The sequence below is a fragment of the Malania oleifera genome, chromosome 6, assembly GCF_029873635.1.
Source record: "Malania oleifera isolate guangnan ecotype guangnan chromosome 6, ASM2987363v1, whole genome shotgun sequence".
NCBI classification, from domain to species: domain Eukaryota; kingdom Viridiplantae; phylum Streptophyta; class Magnoliopsida; order Santalales; family Ximeniaceae; genus Malania; species Malania oleifera.
Window position 1 is genome coordinate 109293043 of NC_080422.1, and position 21873 is coordinate 109314915.

A 21873-nucleotide genomic window follows, 5' to 3' on the forward strand; every position below is an offset into this window, starting at 1 on the left:
GGGAGAGGCTAGGATGAGCGTGAGGGATGGCAGCTGGGGCGAGAGGGAGAGTTGTAGGTGGTCGGGGCTGCGACTGATGTGGTTGTTGGTCGTGAAGAAGAGCCGCTGCTGGTTCGCTACTATGGGTAGCCGGTGATTGGGTGAGTGGAGATTGCTGGGAAGAGTGGTGGCTGCGATGGTGACCGTGGAAGCTTGCAGGTGGTCACGGAGGCTCGCGGCTGGTCACGGAGGCTTGCGGCTGGTGATGTGGGTGGTTGTGGCTGAGGGTGGCCTCGTCTGGCGTCGTAAGGATGAGAGGGGGAACTGCTGTGTGTGGCCTGCGAAGATGGCCGAGAGAGGTGTTTGGGCGGAGAAGCTGGGGCTAGTTGGCTGTTCGGGTATGGTCAGAGGTGGTGTTGGTGAAGGTTGCTAGCCATGGGTGGATCTGAGAGGGTAGTGCGTGGGAGTTTGAGAGGCTCGGATGGATGGGGTGTTGCGTGGAGGCTATTGCCGAGCTTCACCGAGAGAAAGAGAATGGGTGAGAGAGCTGGCTGTGGAGATGGCCGAGACGAGTACAGGGGGTCAGAGACGGCGATCTGCTGTTATGGTGGAGCTTCTAGAGCTGATGGTGATGGTGGAGGGTTAGCGGTGGTTCTATGAGGGAGATGGTGGCCGAAGGTGGTGGTGGTTGCGGAGAGTTATGGAGAATGGAGGAGCTGGCATGGGTGGTGGTTGTGGAGGCTTGCGGCTGTGTGTGGTCTGTGCGAGAGGGCAGAGAGGGGAATGAGGGGCAGTGCTTGGGTTGCAGGGGAGAAGAGAGAGATGAGAGAGAGAGAGGGCTGCGAGTCTGGTGGGTGTTTTGGCAGGGTGCATGGTGGTGGTTGAGGCGTTTCCAGAGAGACCCGAGGGAGAGAGAGAGAGAGCTGGGAGAGAGCGAGAGAGAACAGAAAGAAAAGGGATGGAGAGAATGAACAGTGAATCGCCCCCCTTTCCCCAGTGTGCGTGAACCGCCTAAATAGGCATTTTTTGTTTTTGTTTTGTTTTGTATTTTCTTTTGTTTGTTTTGTAATAATAATAATAATAATAACAATAGTTATACTAGTAAACTAATAATGATAATACTAAAAGTTAAAATAATAATAATAATAATAATAATAATAATAATAATTATTATTATTATTATTATTATTATAGGCTTTTTGTATTTTTCTTCCTTTTTGTGTATTTTTTTTTGTATTTTTATTATCAACCCCTATCCTTCCGAAAAGAAAGACTGGGTCAGAAATTAAACTTAATTTCCTGGAAAAAGGAGGACCTAGACTCCATTTTCTCAAGATGCCCAAAATTCGGTGAAAATGCATCGGGACCCGACAAAGACATCGGGACTCGCTGAAAATACCGGAACTCGATAAAAATACTGGGACTCCTTGAAAATGAACCGAAATTCGGTACAGACATCAGGACTTGGTAAAAACAAGCTGGGACTCGATAAAAATACCATGACTCGGTAAAAACACCAGGGCTCAATTAAAACTCCGAGACTTATTGAAGACAAAACGGGACTTGGTAAACATACCAGGACTCAATTGAAATTCCGAGACTCCTGGAAGACAAAACGGGACTCGATAGACACACCGGGACTCAATTGAAAACCCGAGACTCCTGGAAGAAAACATGAGACTCGGTAGACACATAGAGACTCAATTGAAACTCCGAAACTCATGGAAGACAAACTATGACTTTGTAAAAATAACGAGACTCATTGAAAACAAATCGAGACTCAGCAAAAGCACAGAGACTTGTTGAAAACAAATCGAGACTCAATTGGGTCTCTAAGAAGGGTCCTCCAATTTCCGGGGCATAAAGTCAACTTTATGTGCCAGGTCTTCTCGGGGTAGCCTAATTAAAATTAAGGTGTCGACATGTAATATCAAGGTATATTGTTCCTTTTGCAAATTAGTAATTGTAGAAATTCATCGAAAGATAGAGATGTGGTTAGGAGTTGACTCTAGGTGCAAGAAATTACTTATCGTGCAGTTATAGCTCAAGTTGTCTATTATTCAAAATGCAAATTTCTTTGTCCATAACTCCTTTTTTTCAGCTCACTAAACTTTTGAATTCTGGTTAAATTATACTTCTATATTCACAGTTTTATTATTAGGAGAATTCATGTCATCACAAATTCTAAGATTAATAATTTTTTTTTTCATATTCATTGTCATATCTTCATTGATGTCTATACGAGAAAACTTAAATTGAATCTATGATTTTATAAATGGGGTTCATTATAGATCAAGGGAGTATGAAAGTGATTAATGCCCCATATGTATTGAGCATTTTATTTGAGAAAAGGAAAAGAAAAAAAAAAGCTTATTTTATTTTTTATTATATTTTTTCTTCACATAAACAATAAAAAAAATTCAATCTAATATAATTAAAAATTTTAAAAAAATTAAATGTTAATGATATGTATAAAAAATTTATTCATTGATTCACAATATATTTTAGGATAAAATTCAGTAATACCCTTTGAGTTTTTAAATATAACACTCCACCGTACCCAAAAATCCCCTTAGGTTGAATTTTGTTGATAAAGGCAGCCCTTAAATCTAGTGAAAAGTAAAATTTTACCTTAGTAAAATGATAATTTTACCATTTCATTCAATTTTAATAAGATAAATGAAGAGAATAATATTAATTAAATAAGTTGAGAAAAATTGGTCAATTATATATAATATATTTTTAAAAATTGAACTTATAAGTAAATCGAAAAATCCAACGATTGGTTTGGGTAAATTAGTTGATATAAGCATGACAATATAGTTAAATTATTATTTCAAAATATATGAAAAATAAATAAATAATGCTAATAATTTGGGAAAAAAAATATTTCAATAATTATATTGTTTCACAATATTTTTTATATATATATTTCTTGAAAATTAAATGACTTAAGTATATCTTTTAAAAAATTATATAGTTTAAAATTAGCTAGAATTAGTTGGTTGATTGAATTACGGCTCACTTTTTTGGGTCTGGTTGAATTTCATATTTAATGATATAAAAACTTGAATATTATCATGAAAAATCAATGCATTGCCTTAAATAAAAATGAACCAATTAATATAAATTTAAATTTTTGAAAAATCCATTTACCATTCAAATTTTACACATAGAAGAACTACCATTCAATTTTATAATTTTAATGTATAAAGTAAGAATTTTGAAATTTATTTATATATTTTTTAATGCTATGCTTGATAGGTTGAATTTAAAAATATTGAACTATATTTTATTTGTTTATGATGTGTTTAGTTATTAAATTTTTATGAAATTTATGTCTAAAACATTTTTAGTGTTTTAATTATTGGGCATTTTCATGAATTATAAGTAATTCAATTTAATTTTTTATTTTTTTAAAATTGAAATAATATATATATATATATATATATATATATATAATGTTGATATCAATTGGCCGATCCATTAAATCTAGTGGACTGTTCAATCTAAAATTGGTTAGGTTTCCTTAATTTAATTTATTAAATTAATGTCATTTTTAAATATCATTTTATAATGGGTATAATTCATTTTTTTTTTCGTATATATGTAATGATTGATTAATAGTCAACTAATGTAAGATTCATTTTATTAACAAAAATTAAATGGGAGGGGGTTGGTAGTTTTGAAAACTCAGGGGCGAGGAGTCATATTCAGAGAACTCAAGGGGTGTTGCTAGATTTTACCCTATATTTTATTTTCATTCACATTTTCCCCAGAAGTTAAAAATGAAAATTTGGATTCCTTTATTTGTATATATATAAAATATTTTCTAAATTTCATATTCTTGAGGATTAATTAACAACCAATTAAAAGAAGGTTCATTTTATTAATAAAACTAAACCTCAGGGGTTCTGATACTATTGAAAATTCAAGGTGTGAAGTGTCATATGCAGAGAACTCAATGTGTGTCGTTAGATTTTATTAGGTGTGGTCTCTTTCTTTCCCACTTTCCTCAATAATTAAACATAAAAAATGTATTCCTTTATCTATATATATATATATCTATATATATATATATATATATCATTGATCGGTAAGAAAGAAAGTGACAACACAGAAGTATCTGAAGTCGAAAAGATAAAAGAAAATGCGTGTGGTCGAACTCTAGCCAAGTGTGCTGGAAGCTTTTTTCTTCTTTCTCAAAGATGCCATGCCTTGGAAGCTGCCCAAAAAAACATAAAAATCAAAACAAAGCAGAAGTAAAAATCTCTTTCTATTTTTTTTTTTTTAATTATTTGCTTTGTGCGTATAAAGAATTTTAAAATTATATTAATAAATTTACCTGCTGTTGAGATCTTCCACTCACTGTCGTAACTGAGCGCCCAAAAGTAATACCCTTGAAGTTGGAGGCCCTTCGCATACGTTACCTTAACCGTGGTGGATCGGGTGTCGTCATATCCGACCCACGAGGTTCCCGAATACGAATATGTGGACACAGTCTCGGCGTCATATACTATGGTGGCATTGTTCTTCAAATTGAAAGCTTCTATTTGAGAGAAAATTAGCACCCCGTCCTCCCCTGGTCCTAAGCCCACGGCAGGAGCTCCGATCCCGTTTAGTTTCGGGTTCTGGAGCTCCCAAGTTCGCCCGTAGAGCGGTAGGCCCATGACCAACTTCTCTCGAGGTGCACCGGCTTGGATCCACGACTTGAGCCCATAGCTTGTGCTTATGTTGCTATTCGGGTCGAACAATGCGGCATGGGCCCCAGTGGAGGAGTTGTCCCACGACCCATGATAGTCGTAGCACATCACGTTGATCATGTCTAGGTTTTTGCCGAGCGAGGCTACGGGAAACTTTCGGTACACATCGGAGAGAAAGAAGTCGGCGGCGAAGTACACGGCGGCGGTGAGGAGGAGACGGGGTCGGGCCGTCTCTTGGGCCTCCTTCTCGAGCCCAAGTCTCCAGTCATTTAGCAAGAGCCCCAAGTCCTCCATCTCTTTCGGGTTTCTTGGGGACTCCCAGTCCAGGTCCAGCCCATCAATTTCAACTTTTCGCGCAACGACTATGGTTGACTGGATGAAACGACGTCGGTTCGTTGCGGTTGAAGCTATGGTGGCGAAGACCGCCGGGTCGCTCCTTCCGCCGCTGATGGAGACGAGGGTTTTCACTGGCGGGTTTTTCCGGCGAAGGGCTGAGGAGAAGTTTGACAGAGCTGCGGCAGTTTCGCTGGACACGCTGAGCTCGAACGAAGCGGCGTCGGGTTTGATAGAAGCGTAGTAAACGTGAGTGAAGAGGGAGGTGTCGATGGTGGACGGCGGATCAGAAGCCCACGATGGCCAGTAGGCGCCTTTGACTGCGGGAGGGGCGGCCATGGCGGAAGCAGCGACGGAGAGAGTCAAGAGAAGGAGCGGGAGGAAGTGTCGGTTTAGGCCTTCCATTTCTGTATTTGGGTTGTATGCTAATAATAATATCTGCACCGAAAAGGCCAACTTGCTATGGGTATATAGAAAGCTACATGCATATGGGACAAAAATATTACCTTTTTTTTTCTTTGGGTTAGCATTTTTCTGATGTTGACAAAGATTTATTAGGTTTTTTTTATAAATATTTTGGGAGAAAAAATGGTCATGGCCAATCTCTCCATTTAAATTTTCTAACCCAACAATTAGTAAATGCATGTTATGTATATGTAGTAACCCGACCAAAAAATAAAAATAAAAAAAATAAATAATAATAAAATAATAATAATAATAATAATAAAGAGATAGTTTGGAGGAGATATTTTGGAGAAGATATTTCAAAAGGAAATATTTTGAGATATTTATATATAAATATCTTGGAGGAAATATTTATTTTGATTACTCAAAGGTTAAGTTAGGTTTTATTTTATAAACTCTCATTCTTTCTCATTTTCTTTCTCTCCCTCTTGAACTAGAACTAACCCTCTCTCTTTCTAGGATTTCAAGCCGTTCGTTGCTGGAATCCATGATCCGTTGTTACCATGTGGATCAGGAGGAGAATCTCCACGTTCATTGTGGAACGAATTTTCGTTAGTGAAATTTCAAAAATTTCCCTAAAATCAAGGTAAGAGTTTGAATTCGGTTTCAGTTCGATAGATCGGTAGTATAGGAAATTAATTGAAGTATTGTTTTTTGATTTTTAGGTTTCAGGGACCCCGAGTCGTTGTTTTGGATCGATTCGTTCGTGTTTCGGTTTTAGATTTAAGGTAAGGAGATTTTTTTACATCAGTTTATTTTGAAAAGTAAATCGGTAAAACTGTAGTCTATACTATTATATACGTTATGACTGTTCATTTACAAAATTCTATTGGGTAAAAGTGTTGGTTTAATTTTTTTTACGATTTTGGTAAATTTAGGGATTTTGCATATGGTCTCTAAACATTTTAAAAACTTAGCTTATTGCTTTAAACTACTAGTATGAGATGCTTGAACCTTCATTTTTCATTTAAATGACTTTTTAAATCGATTACTCCTTAAAACATTTTTTTGACGAAACGAACATGATATATGCTGCTAAATAGACTTATAATGCATTGGTATATACAGTTATGAACTATAGGAACTAAGGTTCCATTATACTATCTGAAACTGTGGAAAACAGGTGTTGGTTAAATACTGAGCTTTATATGTGAAAAAGGGGTAAACCGAGAGTATGTGTGCCGGTTGATACCTCAGTTTGAAAGAAAGAAAGAATGCTTATTTTGTGATAACCCAAAAAAAAATATATATATATATATATATATGATTAAAACACAATAATAATAAAATAATAAAAATGGTAATTAAGTTAACATCAATACAGAAGTGTTTTTTTGTAGGATCCTTGATTCCATGTTTGATGCCTAAGAAAGACCTTATCTTAGCGAGTGCTCAGAGACCATTGCGACTCAGTTGCTCCTTGGAGGTCGGCCTGGTCAAAATGGAATTTCATAGGATAAACATGATAGACACTGTTTGTACACGTAAATAAGTACATAAAATAATGTTTTGATTGACATAATTTGCAGAAATATATGATAAAATAATAATATAGGTATCCTATGCGGGGCCCACAAGATTGTGTGGGGCCCACATGAGTCCTAAAGCCGTGTGGAGGTTTACACGAGTCTCGAAACTGTGTAGGGCTAATAAAATCGTATGAGGATAATTGGAGTTATGTAAGATCCATTTGGGTCTCGAAATTGTGTGGAGCCCACAAGACCAGGTGGGGCCCACAAAACCATGTGGAGCCCACATAAGTTTTCAACATTTAAATTTAATTCTTATTCGAAAATAAATAATAAAATAAATAAATACTAAAAATAGTTTAAAAGTAATAACAATGATAATAATAATAATTAAGAAAAATAATAAAATAATAAAATAATAAATTAACTAATTGATTAATTAATTAGGTAAGTAGTTAATTAAAAATTTATTTAATGGGAATGGTGGCAAGTACTCCCACATGGCCTCCATCCCCATCCCATACTCAACCCATACCTTGCCCATCCCTTACCCATTCTTTAATTTTAAAAAAATTATAATTTCACCTATCTCCCCACACTTTTATAAATTTCATTTCTTCCCCAAAATTTTCCTATAAATAGGAAGTTCTCAACCTTCATTTTTCACAACAACTTTCCAATGAAGAAAAGGATTAGTGAGTGAAAGAATTTGTGGTGGAGAGAGAATTTTTGAATGAGGTCTCAATCACCCACTTTTTCCGATCTTATTTCTTAGAGATAGTTACAGTGTTCGTAAGGAAGAAGGTAAGTAAATTTTGATTATGTTAATTTTTTTTTTATTTAAAATTCATACCCGAGTTTATTTTATAAGTAAATTTCAATTATGTTAATTAGTTCCACAAAATTTTCATGAGTTTATTTTTACGCATATTTAATTATATTAGTTCTATCTTTAATATACTTGCATCTATTTTTGGGTTAAGAAATGTTCTAATCCCCTTAGGTAAATTTTCAGCATTTCTTTCTATTAAAAAAAAAAAGATTATATATATTTTTAACACAAAAATTGTGTGGCATGAGTTTATTTTCACGTTACATTTTTTATGAAAATATGAGTAAAGATGAGATTTTCACGAGATTATTTTAAATTGCATAAATTATAATAAGATGATTTTAAAACCCCTTATGGCAAAGCAAGTTCAAAGTTACAGATGTTCGGCACTGCAGCTTAAAGTTTAAACGGATCAGAGTGCACCCACACTGTTTATAGAGTGGTTATTTATGTTAGTGGATTTCTCTTGAGTGCACACTTGGTTCCGGACCAGGACTTAATAAGAAAAATTTCACTTAAAGTTTACGTACGTTGATTTAGTTTGGTCGGCCAGCTAGCTAAGTCCAGTCTTCGGACCACACAACTCAGTCATGGGGGTAAATATGACTTACGACAAATAGGCCTAAGGGTGGTTTTTACAATATATGTTTATACATAGTTAATTATGTGTACAAAGTTATTGATAATTTGAAGGAAAAGTGTAAGTTTACATGAAAATGATCATTCTTATGCTTAAATGATGTTCTAAAGAAAACGTATAAGGAAAAGTATATGTATATTTATCATTAAATATTTATACAGTTTTAAAGTTAAAAGTTTAATTTAACAGTTATAATATATGATTATAAAATTTTAATATTGTAATTGATGACAAAAGTTTTATGCAGAAATTTTAAAATTTATATTTATTCTAGAAGCAGTTTTGAAGTTATAATATTAAATATAGTTTTACGAAATTTTTTTAAAAAAAAATCATTTTGATCACACACTAATAATAATCTTATTTACTTACTGAGCGTCGTCTCACTCCAATCATGTTTTTATTTCAAATAACTCTAAAGGGCATGTCAAAAATCAAGCTTAACAAGTATGCGGGTGGGGATAAAAAAATAAAGATTTATTAGAAATATTAGTATGATGCCAGATATTTATGCTTGTGTAATTTTTCTTCTTTTGAAATAAATGATTGTAATATGGATAATTAGCGCTCTGGTATAAAAATAATTGAGTTTATTTGTTTCTGCTGTAAATCAGTAGTAAAAAATTAATTAATGAGATTGTGAAAATACTGAAAATGCACAGGTTATTATGTTTTCATTATAAATTGTATATATAATAAATGAGACCACAACTTGTTACTAAAGAGTTGAAAGATACTTCAGATTAAAGGAGTTGAAAGATACTTCAGTTTCTAAAGGCGCGGTTCCGTTGCTAGTAAAGTACAATGCAACCACACATGTGAATCAATGTGAGTACAGAGATAGTCAGCTTGCAGGAGTATTGAGACCACTAGTGAAATAATGGATCAGGTGGGGCAGTCGGACTATATAATAGATGCTTGACAATGCCTGCACGAACAGGGCATGTTAGAGTTATTAGTGCACAACCCGTGCCACAAGGTAAATAGGCATATTATGACATTTCAAAGCTGGTTGTTGTTCTAAATATTCATACACATGATTTAAAAACTAAAATGGGTAAGGTCATAGAGTTGAGTACTGTGTGGAGGGATCGTACAGTGTGGGCCTGTACCCTACCCTAACCTCGAGAACTCTCTCTTGTAACGATGCTGAATTATATTTGTATATCTCCTATGGTGCAGTAATATGAATGTGGAATTGTGCAACTGTTTTAAGTGGAATAAACTCATGTAATCACGTGCTGTTGTAATATCTTCCACCTTACTAAGAAGTGTCTCACCCCAATCTTACAACCTTTGTTTCAGGTACTTTAAGGCATTGATCCTAGTCCTCTAGTGAGACTTTGGAGCTTAGAATATGATTGATAGGAGTATGTTTTTGTACTAGTATTGGGTTGTTAGCCTAGTTAGTTTTTTTTGGGGATGTAATACAGTTTATATTTTAAGTATGGATCATATGTATTAAAGATACAGTTAAAACTCTGGTATATGTCTAATAGAATCCCTATAGATGTTTATGTTTTTCTGCAGCATTTGAATTATAGTTATCTATGAGATACACCTGTATGTCCTTGTTTAGGACGGATTGTTTATGCATGTTTATCAGGTACAAGTATTCTATATATGTGATAGCAATTTGGGTCTGTATAAAGGGTCGGGTCATTACATGTTATATTAATGTTTGAATTCGATTGTTTCAAATCTTATATGAAAAAAATATTTTTAACAATTTAATAGTATTTTTTTCTTAAATTTTTCTAGATATTCCTTAAAATGTGATAGTACTTATGTGCTCAAAATTTTATAAGAAGAACGAAATAAAAATATTTTCATGATATAGGCATCTTATTTTCAAAAATAAAATTCTAATAAAAATTATTAGATATTTCTTACGTGTGTGTGTGTGTGTGTGTGTGTGTATTAATTCCTATCTAGGCCATATGGTAGACACAAAAATAACCCTATATGTTGAACCCACATAGATACCAAGTTCACTTGTATGTTAATCAAAACAAAGATTGACTTTTCAAATTATGTCATTCAATCAACAAATTAGAAGATATCGTTTTCTTAAGAGTTCGTTTGGATCAAGAATTTTACTTAAGGAAAAGAAAAGAGAATAAGAAAAAAATTCATTTACCCCTATATTTTTTTTCTCTATTAAATATTATAAAAAATAAAAATCTTATGACTTAAAATTAAGAAGAATTAAATATCAATGACATGTGATTAAAATTTTGTTCATAAATTTTATATATATATATATATATATATATATATATATATATATATTACTTTACTTGGTAAATAAAAATGAATATGTTGATTTTTTGATATTTCTCTTTCCCTTTTTCTTAAATATTTTTTAAATTTCAAACTGCACAAAAAGATATTGGTTGAACGTGGCAATCAAATACGATCAAGTTTAATAATGAGATATGGGAGGAGGGGATAGATGATAAAATTTCACCTATGCAGAACAAGGGAAATTTTGAAATGGGTTGATCATACGGTGGATTGGGTGAGTTCCTCCACCTTACAATTCAAAGTGAAGCTTCTTAAGAAGTCAATGAAGAAGAAGAAGAACCTAACCTTATTATGTCAATGAATGAATTGGTGCACTTGCACATTGCATGATCCCCGCCTCTTTGTGCGGTGGTCAAACTTGCATTTGGCGATGGATGTTGTTTATAAGCAACGATTTCTATACATAAAATTAGTGAAGCAAGCAATATTTTTTTTTGAAAAAAATTTATTTCATAAAATTTTAAGAATTTCACTTGTAAACTTGTCACACATTGAAAAAATTAAGTAGATGCTGAATGCTTATATACATGGTTGGACTACATACCCAGTAGGTTTAATCTTTTGAATCAAGTTGGTGCTCATTCATATATATCAAGTTTACCCATGAGCTTTTCCGGTACTAAAAAAATGGTATTAGATCAGACGGTTTGTAACTTTGGACAAGCGACATCGTAAAAAAGTCGAGAATTAAAGTTAATTCTCCTGACGTGCTAATAATTGGAGAACCAATTAAGTGTGTGACTGAGGTTGAGCTTGCTCCCATAAGGGATACAGATTCTGTTCAAGGAGAACATTATTGAGAATTTCATTTGTGAGTTCGTCATACATTCGAAAAATTGAGTAGATGATGGGTGCTTATATACTTGGTTGGGCCCCTCCGGTGCTAATTAACAATCTCAAGATGACACAGAGTGTCTAGCTTCTCGAGATGAAACTTTCAAGAAGTCTATTCACTCATATAGTATAGTGTCCTATAATTGATGGGTTACAAGTCTTTTAAAAAAAAAAACAAATGATAGTGTCTGAGGATCTTTATAGTTTAAATAGTCAAATAATTCACCAGGGATAATGGACCTATTGATTTACTTGATCTTTTTCACTTAAATACTAAAGTATTATTTCAAATAGAAAGCCAAAACTCCTAAAACTTGAACCCCTAAGTCTATTCCTCTGTATGTATATGTATACTATCTTATAATTAAAGGTTTACTAGTTTTTTTTTTTAAATGACAGTATATGATACTCAAATAATTCAATAGAGATAATTCCTTTTATCCTTTTCTATTAATTTAAGGTATTATTTTATATAGAAAGTTGAAACTCTTAAGATTTGAATCTTGATATTTTAATCAGGCGAGTCTTGAGTTTACCACCTGAGTTATCCTTGATGGGATATAATTTTTTTTTTTTAAAAAAGAAACGTCTCTTTTAACTATTTGTCAAAAGATACATACATCAAATATATAAAACTAATTGTAACTAATCTATTAAAACAATTTATTCCTAAAAATAGGTATTTAGCAAACCAAACTAAACCTAATCAAGCTTATCAGTATTTCATTCCTCATTTTCAATTCTATGTGTGTATAACTAACCTCATTTTCATGTCTTGAATTTGAAAGAGTAAGAAAAAATGTTTTGGATCTCTTATTTTTATTTCTTGAATTGAGAGATTCATGAATTGGGATCTTATTGCATATAGATGTACATGGTCTGATAGGGATAAGAATTTTTAGGTATATGCTTTGAGATGGGATAATCTTTGAATAAAAAATGATAAATATAATATCAATTTAGGTGTATTGTTTTATGTGCAAACTTGTAATGCTAAAAATTTATCAAAAGATGATGTGATTAGGAGTTGACTCTAGCTAGGTTTGAAAAATTAATTACGTATCTTTTAATTATAGTTGGTTAGGTTTGCTTAAGTGGTAAGGGCAAAATTGGGCTTTGATGATCCTAAAGTTTTAAGTTTGATTCCCCACTTGTGATTTGCCTTGTCAATTATTAAGAATGTATCAATGAACATGCCACAATGTTTTCATTCCCTTCGTTTGGTGCTGTCTAGGAGTGTCTCAAGGTCCTATCCATGTTGTAATTTTGAAATATTTAAAAAATATATATTCAAAATACAAATTTTTTTGCTTATAGCTTCCTTTTTTTAGCTTATTGAACTTTTGAAAACTGGTTGAATTATACTTCAATGTTATCAATCTCACAAGAGAATTCATGTCACCCCAAAATAAAATAAGGAAAATAATTTTCCTTCTAAGATCTCCTTTATATGGTGGTGAAGGTAGATGCTCCTTTAATTTTACATTTATGAGCGTGTCGTTATGCTTAGAGGGGTTATCATTATGCTTAGGGAGGTTATGGGCGACTCGTCATTATACTTAGGGAGGTAATGGGTGACTTGTCATTATGCTTAGGGAGGTTATGAGAGACTCAAGGCGGTTATGCAGGACATCAATATTAGCTTTTGAAACCATATCGGGGGTTATGGATAACCTGAAGGCGGTTATGCGAGACTTCAGATGTTATCCAATGTTAGTTTTACAACTATCCACCCTATGGGCATAGCTATCAATTTTGGGTGTATCAGTTGGCTCCCCCAATACTCACAAATATTTGTAATAAATTTCTCTTATTCGAGAATAGTAATAAATTTCTGGGCAAGTCTACGGGGCCTCACGAGCTCTGCTTATTAGATGGGTCAATACACCATCTAATATTTGCAATTTCTAGCATGCCAAACAACTTGAGGAGAAAGGAGATGATGGTTCAAGTTTATAGCGATCAAGATCAAGACAGAGATTATGAACTAAAGATAAAAGAAAATGCGTGTGGTCGAACTCTAGCCAAGTGTGCTGGAAGCTTTTTTCTTCTTTCTCAAAGATGCCATGCCTTGGAAGCTGCCCAAAAAAACATAAAAGCAAAACAAAGCAGAAGTAAAAATCTCTTTCTAATTTTTATTTGTTAATTATTTGCTTTGTGCGTATAAAGAATTTTAAAATTAAATTAATAAATTTACCTGCTGTTGAGATCTTCCACTCACTGTCGTAACTAAGCGCCCAAAAGAAATACCCTTGAAGTTGGAGGCCCTTCGCATACGTTACCTTAACCGTGGTGGATCGGGTATCGTCATACCCGACCCACGAGGTCCCCGAATACGAATATGTGGACACAGTCTCGGCGTCATATACTATGGTGGCATTGTTCTTCAAATTGAAAGCTTCAATTTGAGAGAAAATTAGCACCCCGTCCTCCCCTGGTCCTAAGCCCACGGCAGGAGCTCCGATCCCGTTTAGTTTCGGGTTCTGGAGCTCCCAAGTTCGCCCGTAGAGTGGTAGGCCCATGACCAACTTCTCTCGAGGTGCACCGGCTTGGATCCACGACTTGAGCCCATAGCTTGTGCTTATGTTGCTATTTGGGTCGAACAATGCGGCGTGAGCCCCAGTGGCGGAGGTGTTCCACGACCCATGATAGTCGTAGCACATCACGTTGATCATGTCTAGGTTTTTGCCGAGCGAGGCTACGGGAAACTTTCGGTACACGTCGGAGAGAAAGAAGTCGGCGGCGAAGTACACGGCGGCGGTGAGGAGGAGACGGGGCCGGGCCGTCTCTTGGGCCTCCTTCTCAAGCCCAAGTCGCCAGTCATTTAGCAAGAGCCCCAAGTCCTCCATCTCTTTCGGGTTTCTTGGGGACTCCCAGTCCAGGTCCAGCCCATCAATTTCAAATTTTCGCGCAACGGCTATGGTTGACTGGATGAAACGACGTCGGTTCGTTGCGGTTGAAGCTATGATGGCGAAGACCGCCGGGTCGCTCCCTCCGCCGCCGATGGAGACGAGGGTTTTCACTGGCGGGGTTTTCAGGCGAAGGGCTGAGGAGAAGTTTGACAGAGCTGCGGCAGTTTCGTTCGACACGCTGAGCTCGAACGAAGCGGCGTCGGGTTCGATAAAAGCGTAGTAAACGTGAGTGAAGAGGGAGGTGTCGATGGTGGACGGCGGATCAGAAGCCCCCGATGGCCAGTAGGCGCCTTTGACTGCGGGAGGGGCGGCCATGGCGGAAGCAGCGACGGAGAGAGTCAAGAGTAGGATGGGGAGGAAGTGTGGGTTTAGGCCTTCCATTTCTGTATTTGAGCTGTATGCTAATAATAATATCTGCACCGAAAAGGCCAACTTGCTATGGGGTATATAGAAAGCTACATGCATATGGGACAAAAATATTACTTTTTTTTTTTTGGGTTATCATTTTTCTGATGTTGACAAAGATTTATTAGGTTTTTTTATAAATATTTTGGGAGAAAAAATGGTAATGGCCAATCTCTCCATTTAAATTTTCTAACTCATCGATCAATTAGTAAATGCATGTTATATTAATGTTTGAATTCGATTATTGAGTTTCCAATCTTATATGAAAAAAAATTATTTTTTACAATTTAATAGTATTTTCTTTTTAAATTTTTCTAGATATTCCTTAAAATGTGATAGTACTCATGTGCTCAAAATTTTATAAGAACAACGAAATAAAAATATTTTCATGATATAGGCATCTTATTTTCAAAAATAAAATTCTAAAAAAAATTGTTAGAAATTTCTTATGTGTGTGTGTGTGTCTATATATATATATATATATAGACACAAAAATAACCCTATATGTTGAACCCACATAGATACAAAGTTCGTTAATCAAAATAAAGATTGACTTTTCAAATTATGACATTCAATCAACAAATCAAAAGATATCATTTTCTTAAGAATTCGTTTGGATCAAGAATTTTAGTTAAGGAAAAAAAATGAGAATAAGAAGGAAATTCATTTAGCCGTATATTTTTCTTCTCTATTAAATATTATAAAAAATAAAAGTCTGTTTAAATATGACTTATAATTAAGAAAAATTAAATATCAATGATGTATGATTAAAATTTTGTTCATAAATTTGATATATATATATATATATATATATATATTACTTGATAAATAAATATGAAAATATAAATTTTTTTATATTTCTTTTTCTTTTTTTTCTTAAATATTTTTTAAATTTCAAACGGCACAACAAAAAGAGATTGGTTGAAGGTGGCAATTATAATAATGAGATAGGGGGGAAAGGATAGGTGATAAAATCCCACCTATCTAGAGGAAGAGGAATTTTGAAATGGGTTGATCATAGGGTGGATTGGGTGAGTTCCCACGTTTCAATTTGGAGCAATACATAACAATGTGGGTGGCAGGCAGCCTTTCATGACTCACTTATTCAAAGTGAAGCTTCTAATCATTAAGAAGTCAACGAAGAAGAAGAACCTATCCTTATTATGCTAATGAATGAATTGGTGCACTTGCATATTGCATGATTCCCACCTCTTTGTGCGGCGGTCAAACTTACATTTGGCAATGGATGCTGTCCTTTTTAATGTTTTGTCATTTGTCCGCATCAAGAGGCTATACATAAAATTAGTGGAGAAAGTAATAATTTTTTTTAAAAAAAATTATTTCATAAGGTTCTAAAAATTTCACTTGTAAGTTGGTATTATTTTAAGTAGATGATGAGTGCTTATATACATGGTTGGATTACATATCCAGTATGCTTAATCTTTTGAGTCAAGTTGGTGTTTATCCATGTATATCAAACTCACTCATGAGTTCCCCTGGTGCTAAAAAATGGTATCAGAGTCGACGATTCGTAATTTTGGATGAGTGATATCGTAAAAAAAGTCGATACTTGAAGCTAATTCCCTGACATACTAGTAGTTGGAGAACCAATTAAGTGTGTGACTGAAGTTAAGCTTACTCTCATAAGGGAGACATATTTTGTTCAAGGAGAATATTATTGAGAATTCTACTTGTAAGTTTGTTCCACATTTGAAAAATTGAGTGGATGATAGGTGCTGATATACTTGGTTGGGTCCCTCTGATGCTAATTAACAATCTCAAGATGACACAGAGTGTTTAGCTTCTTGTGTTGAAACTTTCAAGAAGTCTATTCACTCATATAGTATAGTGTCCTATAATTGATGGGTTACAAGTTTTTTTTTTTAAAAAAAAAAATGATATGAGGATCTTTATAGTTTAGACAGTCAAGTAATTCACCAGGGATAATGGACCAATTGCTTTACTTGATCTTTTTCACTTAAATATTAAAATATTATTTCAAATAGAAAGCCAAAACTCCTAAAACTTGAACCCTTAAGTCTATTCCTCTGTATATGTATACTATCTTATAATTAAAGGTTTACAAGTTTTTTTTTAATGACAGTTTATGATACTCAATTAATTCAATAGAGATAATTCTTTTTACCCTTTGCTATTAATTTAAGGTATTATTTATATCGAAAGTTGAAACTCTTAAGATTCGAACCCTGATATTTTAATCAGACGAGTCTTGAGTTTACCACCCGAGTTATTCTTGATGGGTTATAAATTTTTTAAAAAAGAAACGTGTCTTTTAACTATTTGTTGAAAGATACATACATAAAATATACATAAGAGCACTAACTTGACCTTATTGAAGTACCATTAGTTTTGACCCATTGAGTTTAACAATTTTTCTTGTGATAAACTCCCTTATTTGGTCTTTTGACACCCTTATCAGATTAATTTGCACATGTGCTATGATTTTGGCTCATTTTCAATAATGTATATTTGACCTAAATAAATTAAGATGTAAAATGAGAAATGACATGATCCTTACATTAATAGTGGCATGGTTACAGGATTTTTATATAATAGTAATATGATTTTAGTTCAATTTTAATGAGATTGATGTTATCAATTACCAAGAATTGTTCAGTGGGCTTCATGGTTTTATACTTATAATTAATTAATGGCATGACTATAGGAGTTTTGTCAAGTGAAGAAAGCTAAAACGTGCATTAGGAGCTGCAGGGAAGAGGGTGTAGAAAAAAAGGAGTTAAGGGCCACCCTGAGAGAGTAGTAATAAATACTTTACCTAGAAGGATTGAAAAGTCCATGCATTAGGGTTTAGGGTTTTGACATTTTTTTTTTTGCATGTCAACTGTAGAGGATGCATGCCTTACTTAACATTAATGAAAGTGATGCATAAGTGGCAAGAATTAATTAAAGGTCAATCAAGCACATGGTTTGGACTGCCAAAATGGTTTGACCATAATATGAAAACATAAAAGCCAAATGAAACATTTAGAAAAGGAAGTGATGCTTGATGCATATGATAAAGATTAAGAGAAAAATGTAAAGTCAAAATATTCCAAACCAATTCTCAAAATTTGAAATGTCAAAAATTGTTGTTATTGTTGTTTTGTTTGGTGTTTGTATTTTTTTCGGTGTGATAAAAAATATAATTTGGCTGGTCCTTTTAAAGATTCATTCCTTTATTTTCTATTAATTTTTAAATTTAACATCGTGCAATAGTGCAAGAGAGTAAGTATGGTTGTGTATTATAAAATTTTTCTATATTTTATAAGTGGGTTTTTTAGCATATCAAGTTATTATACAAAAATAATATCATATTACTTTCATCTTCAAATAAAATATTAAAATGGGTGTCTTAGAACATGATTACATCATTAAGATGTCATCTCAAATCCTAATCAAGAAAAATTTTATATTCAAGATGCAAAGTAAGGTAATTGTGTGAAGTCATAACTTCTAGATCCAACTATTTAATAAGATAAATTCAATGAAGATGTACTTTGACATTTTTCTCAATTAAAAAATTGATGCTTGATTACGCCCAAAGAATAATGCGATAGTTGTAGCACAACTTTGGGGTGTCGATTCCACAGGGAGATGGAAAAAGGAACACAAATGGGCAGATAAAAAGAATAGTAAATGGTTTTTAAAGAAAAACAACTGACTTCTTTTTAGAAAGAATTAAAACTAAGATTATTTTTATGGATGAAAAATCAAGTTTGCAAGAACCAAGGCATTAGGAATCCCTCTCACAAATTAGATAATCAATCTATTTTTAATCCATTGGTTTTCTCAGCCCATCCCAAATCCCCAATCGGAAGATATAGAATTACAAATCTTTGATAAATTCAAAAGTAAATTTTCTAAATATTATTCATCTCATGAAAAATTCAAAAGCTATTAACTTTGTTAAAAAAATCTAATGACGACAATATATCCTGAGACAATATCGCAGCAGATGAGTAGTTTAATAAAATTAATAATTTGTCTTGAACATATTCATGAATCCTTACAATTCTATGGAAAAAAGCATGACTGAATCCATGAAGACATTCAAATATATGAATATTCAAACGCAAAACAAGACAAATAATAATTGATGAACAATAAATAGAAAATATAAAAACATTGAAGAACAATAATATAAATTAAAAACAAATTGAAATACCTTTATTTGATTAAGTTCATCCCTAACCCAGGCAAGGGAATTAGTTCCTCATAATAAGATGAAAAAACAAAATAAACTCTAAAGAAAACCTTCACAAAACCCAGACGGCCACTCAAAATTATAGTTTTTGTTTGTATAGTTCTCCCTACAAAACCCTAAAAACAGAATAATAAAAGAAATTCAAAATAAATAACTTCAAGATTTTGGGCTCGGGTTGTGACCCATTTTTGACCTAGTAAAAGTTCAAATTAGTAAAAGGCTATTTTAGGATAAATTGTAGCCCATTATGTAAGGTTTTCAACGCAACTTGAATCGCCCAAAACCGATATTGGATGAGATAGTTATGATGAAAATACTGAACAGTGTGCAGAGACTCTTCCAAAACAGGATTCTATCGTATCTAATATTCTTTCCTCCAATTTAGGTGGCTGATCTTCTTTATTTATGCTAAGGGTTAACTTCCAAATCTTCTTAACTTCATTCCTATGATAAAAATTATTGAAAATTAATTAGAATTAAAAACTTTATTAAATGAAGATCAAGTCAGAAACTTACCACTAACATATTCAAATTGTCCTTATAAACTAGCAAATAAATAAGAAAAAATAATGTTCAGAGTGTACTTTTATATACTCATCACACTCCCCAACCAGCTTATTGCTAGACCCTAGCAATTGAAGCAAAATTAAGTAAGAATATTTAAACACTCAAAACAAGACATTCTCAAAAGATCAACAGTGCTATCGAAGTTTGTTTATCAAAACACTCAGAATTCGTGTGTGTGTGTGTGTGTTAATCCAATAGCCATCTTTCCATCAAACCCAAATACATACAATGTAACGACCTGAATAAAATGGTAGTTAAATAATAAGAGAAAAGGGATATGGAAACCAGAAACAGAAGGAGGTCATCGACGACATTGAACTTTGGAAGGACTAAAGGAAAAGGGGTTAGCAGGGTTTCGTTGACGAACACAGGGCTTCGTTGACGAGAAAATACCGAAAGGGGTTTTTGGAGCCGACTGAATTTCGTCGACGAGGAGTGGATTTTGTCGACGAAATGTGTGAAGGACTAGTCGACGAAGGACGGGCTCATCGACGAAATCCCCTGCTTATAAATATGAAAATCCGAATTTTTATCTTATTAAGGAAGCCATCTCGTTTCTCTCTCTCTCCCCTTAGGTTTTCTCTTCTTCTTTCGTCGATTTTGGGCCACATCTTCGCCGGATCGACAGTCCGAAGTCACCACGACGCTCCTGGCGGAGTTCTCTTCAAATCTGCTGGAACGGATCGTGGAAGAAAGCTAGTTGAAAATCATCCTAGAGTTGAGATAAGATTTTTTAGGCCATATTTGGTCTTGCGCTAGTTATAAGAAATATTGTGCGCATGAAAATAATGAAATTTAATACTGGGGGTTTTGAGTTTCAGGATATTGGTCAGGGAATCCCTCAGGGTATTAGACTTGAATACTTTTGGGTAAAAACTCTCTACTCAATATTTGGATTTTTGATAATTGAGGAAAGTATTATATGTTTAGAAATACTGAACTTTAATACTGAAAATTTTCATTTTCAGGGTGTTGAGTTGGGAACCCTACGGGTGCGGGGAAGATTTTTCTTAGGGGCATTTTAGGAATCAAGTAAGGGGATAAACTAAGCCAGTTTTGTTTTGAGAAAATGCATGTATATATATATATTTAGCATCTGATTTGCGGAAAATGTATATATATTTATATATATATTTTTTATATTTACAAAATACTGTGGAAATGATCGTATGATTGAATATGTGAAAATTCGCTAGTTTGGCATGAGTATAAAATGTATGAGAAACTGTTTTTTGGGAATGTGATTATGATATGGGTTTTTATGATGGAAAACCGGCGTACGAGCCGAGATATTTTTATATATATATGATTTACCGGCGTACGGGCCGTGCTATGTGGATTAGATTTGCCAGCGTACGGGCTGTGCTATGTGATTTGCTGGCGTACGGGCCAAGCTATGTGATTTTCCAGCGTACAGACTGTGCTATGTGATTTACCAGCGTGTGGGCCGAGCTATGTGATTTGTCAGCGTACGGGCTGTGTTATGTGATTTGCTGGAGTACGGGCTGAACTATGGTAAAATGTGTAATACCGGTGTACGGGCCGATGATTTTCATGATACACGTATATATGCAAAATGATATGGTTGATATGAAAATAAATGATATGAGATATCCATTTATCACAATTTTAGTATAAGTTATATGATATCAGAACCTAGTTGGCTTGGTCTAGGCTAGCACTTGCACGGTACCGTTGCTATGTGTCCATGGTCTTCATGATCATGATATCTGTGTTAACGCCGCTGTACGGAGTGGTGTGAGATTGGATGGTCGATGTGGTTTATAAGAAGTGTGCTGATCGCTTATGATGTACGGACCAGGTTTGGCAGACCCATCGGACCTACAGACTTTTGTTTGACTTGGAGTGGTCGGCCAACCATTGTTAGGTCCCGCCTTTGGGCCACAAAACCCAGTCATGTGGGGGTAACACATGACAACAGCCAGCTAACCTACCAGGATTGTTTTATGTTATTATTATTATGATATGAGATGAGATATGTTATGAAAATGTAGTATGTTATGCCATGTTTGAATTATATATATGTTTTCCCAGATTTGATAAAACAGTACTGAATATGCTATGTATGATATATGTAGAACACGGAATACTCATGTTGCCACACACTGGTATTAGTTTATTTTCCTTACTAAGAGGTGTCTCACCCCTAAAACTTATTAATTTTTCAGGAGTCTCGGATAG

General features: G+C 34.1%; 2 protein-coding genes across 2 annotated transcripts; both read right to left on the minus strand.

Annotated features, from left to right (window-relative positions):
• Positions 1-3930: 3930 nt before the first annotated feature.
• LOC131157712 (nod factor hydrolase protein 1-like) lies at positions 3931-5478 on the minus strand. The gene is made up of 2 exons (XM_058112050.1): positions 4325-5478; positions 3931-4204 (listed from the first exon to the last, which is right to left on the minus strand). The coding sequence occupies exons 1-2, from the start codon at positions 5418-5420 to the stop codon at positions 4182-4184; spliced, it is 1119 nt and encodes a 372-aa protein (XP_057968033.1). The 5' UTR covers positions 5421-5478; the 3' UTR covers positions 3931-4181.
• Positions 5479-13486: 8008 nt separating this feature from the next.
• LOC131157847 (nod factor hydrolase protein 1-like) lies at positions 13487-14886 on the minus strand. Its single transcript, XM_058112255.1, has 2 exons — positions 13760-14886; positions 13487-13640 (listed from the first exon to the last, which is right to left on the minus strand). Exons 1-2 carry the CDS (start codon positions 14853-14855, stop codon positions 13618-13620), a joined length of 1119 nt encoding a protein of 372 aa, XP_057968238.1. The 5' UTR covers positions 14856-14886; the 3' UTR covers positions 13487-13617.
• Positions 14887-21873: the final 6987 nt, after the last annotated feature.

Bases quoted from the DNA above. Each gene is read 5' to 3' on its own strand.
- LOC131157712 (XM_058112050.1), bottom strand. From the start codon at position 5,420: ATGGAAGGCCTAAACCGACACTTCCTCCCGCTCCTTCTCTTGACTCTC. The intron at 4,205-4,324 runs GTAAATTTATTA...TTTTTTGGGCAG, and splicing joins GTGGAAGATCTCAACAGCAG to CTTCCAAGGCATGGCATCTT.
- LOC131157847 (XM_058112255.1), bottom strand. From the start codon at position 14,855: ATGGAAGGCCTAAACCCACACTTCCTCCCCATCCTACTCTTGACTCTC. The intron at 13,641-13,759 runs GTAAATTTATTA...TTTTTTGGGCAG, and splicing joins GTGGAAGATCTCAACAGCAG to CTTCCAAGGCATGGCATCTT.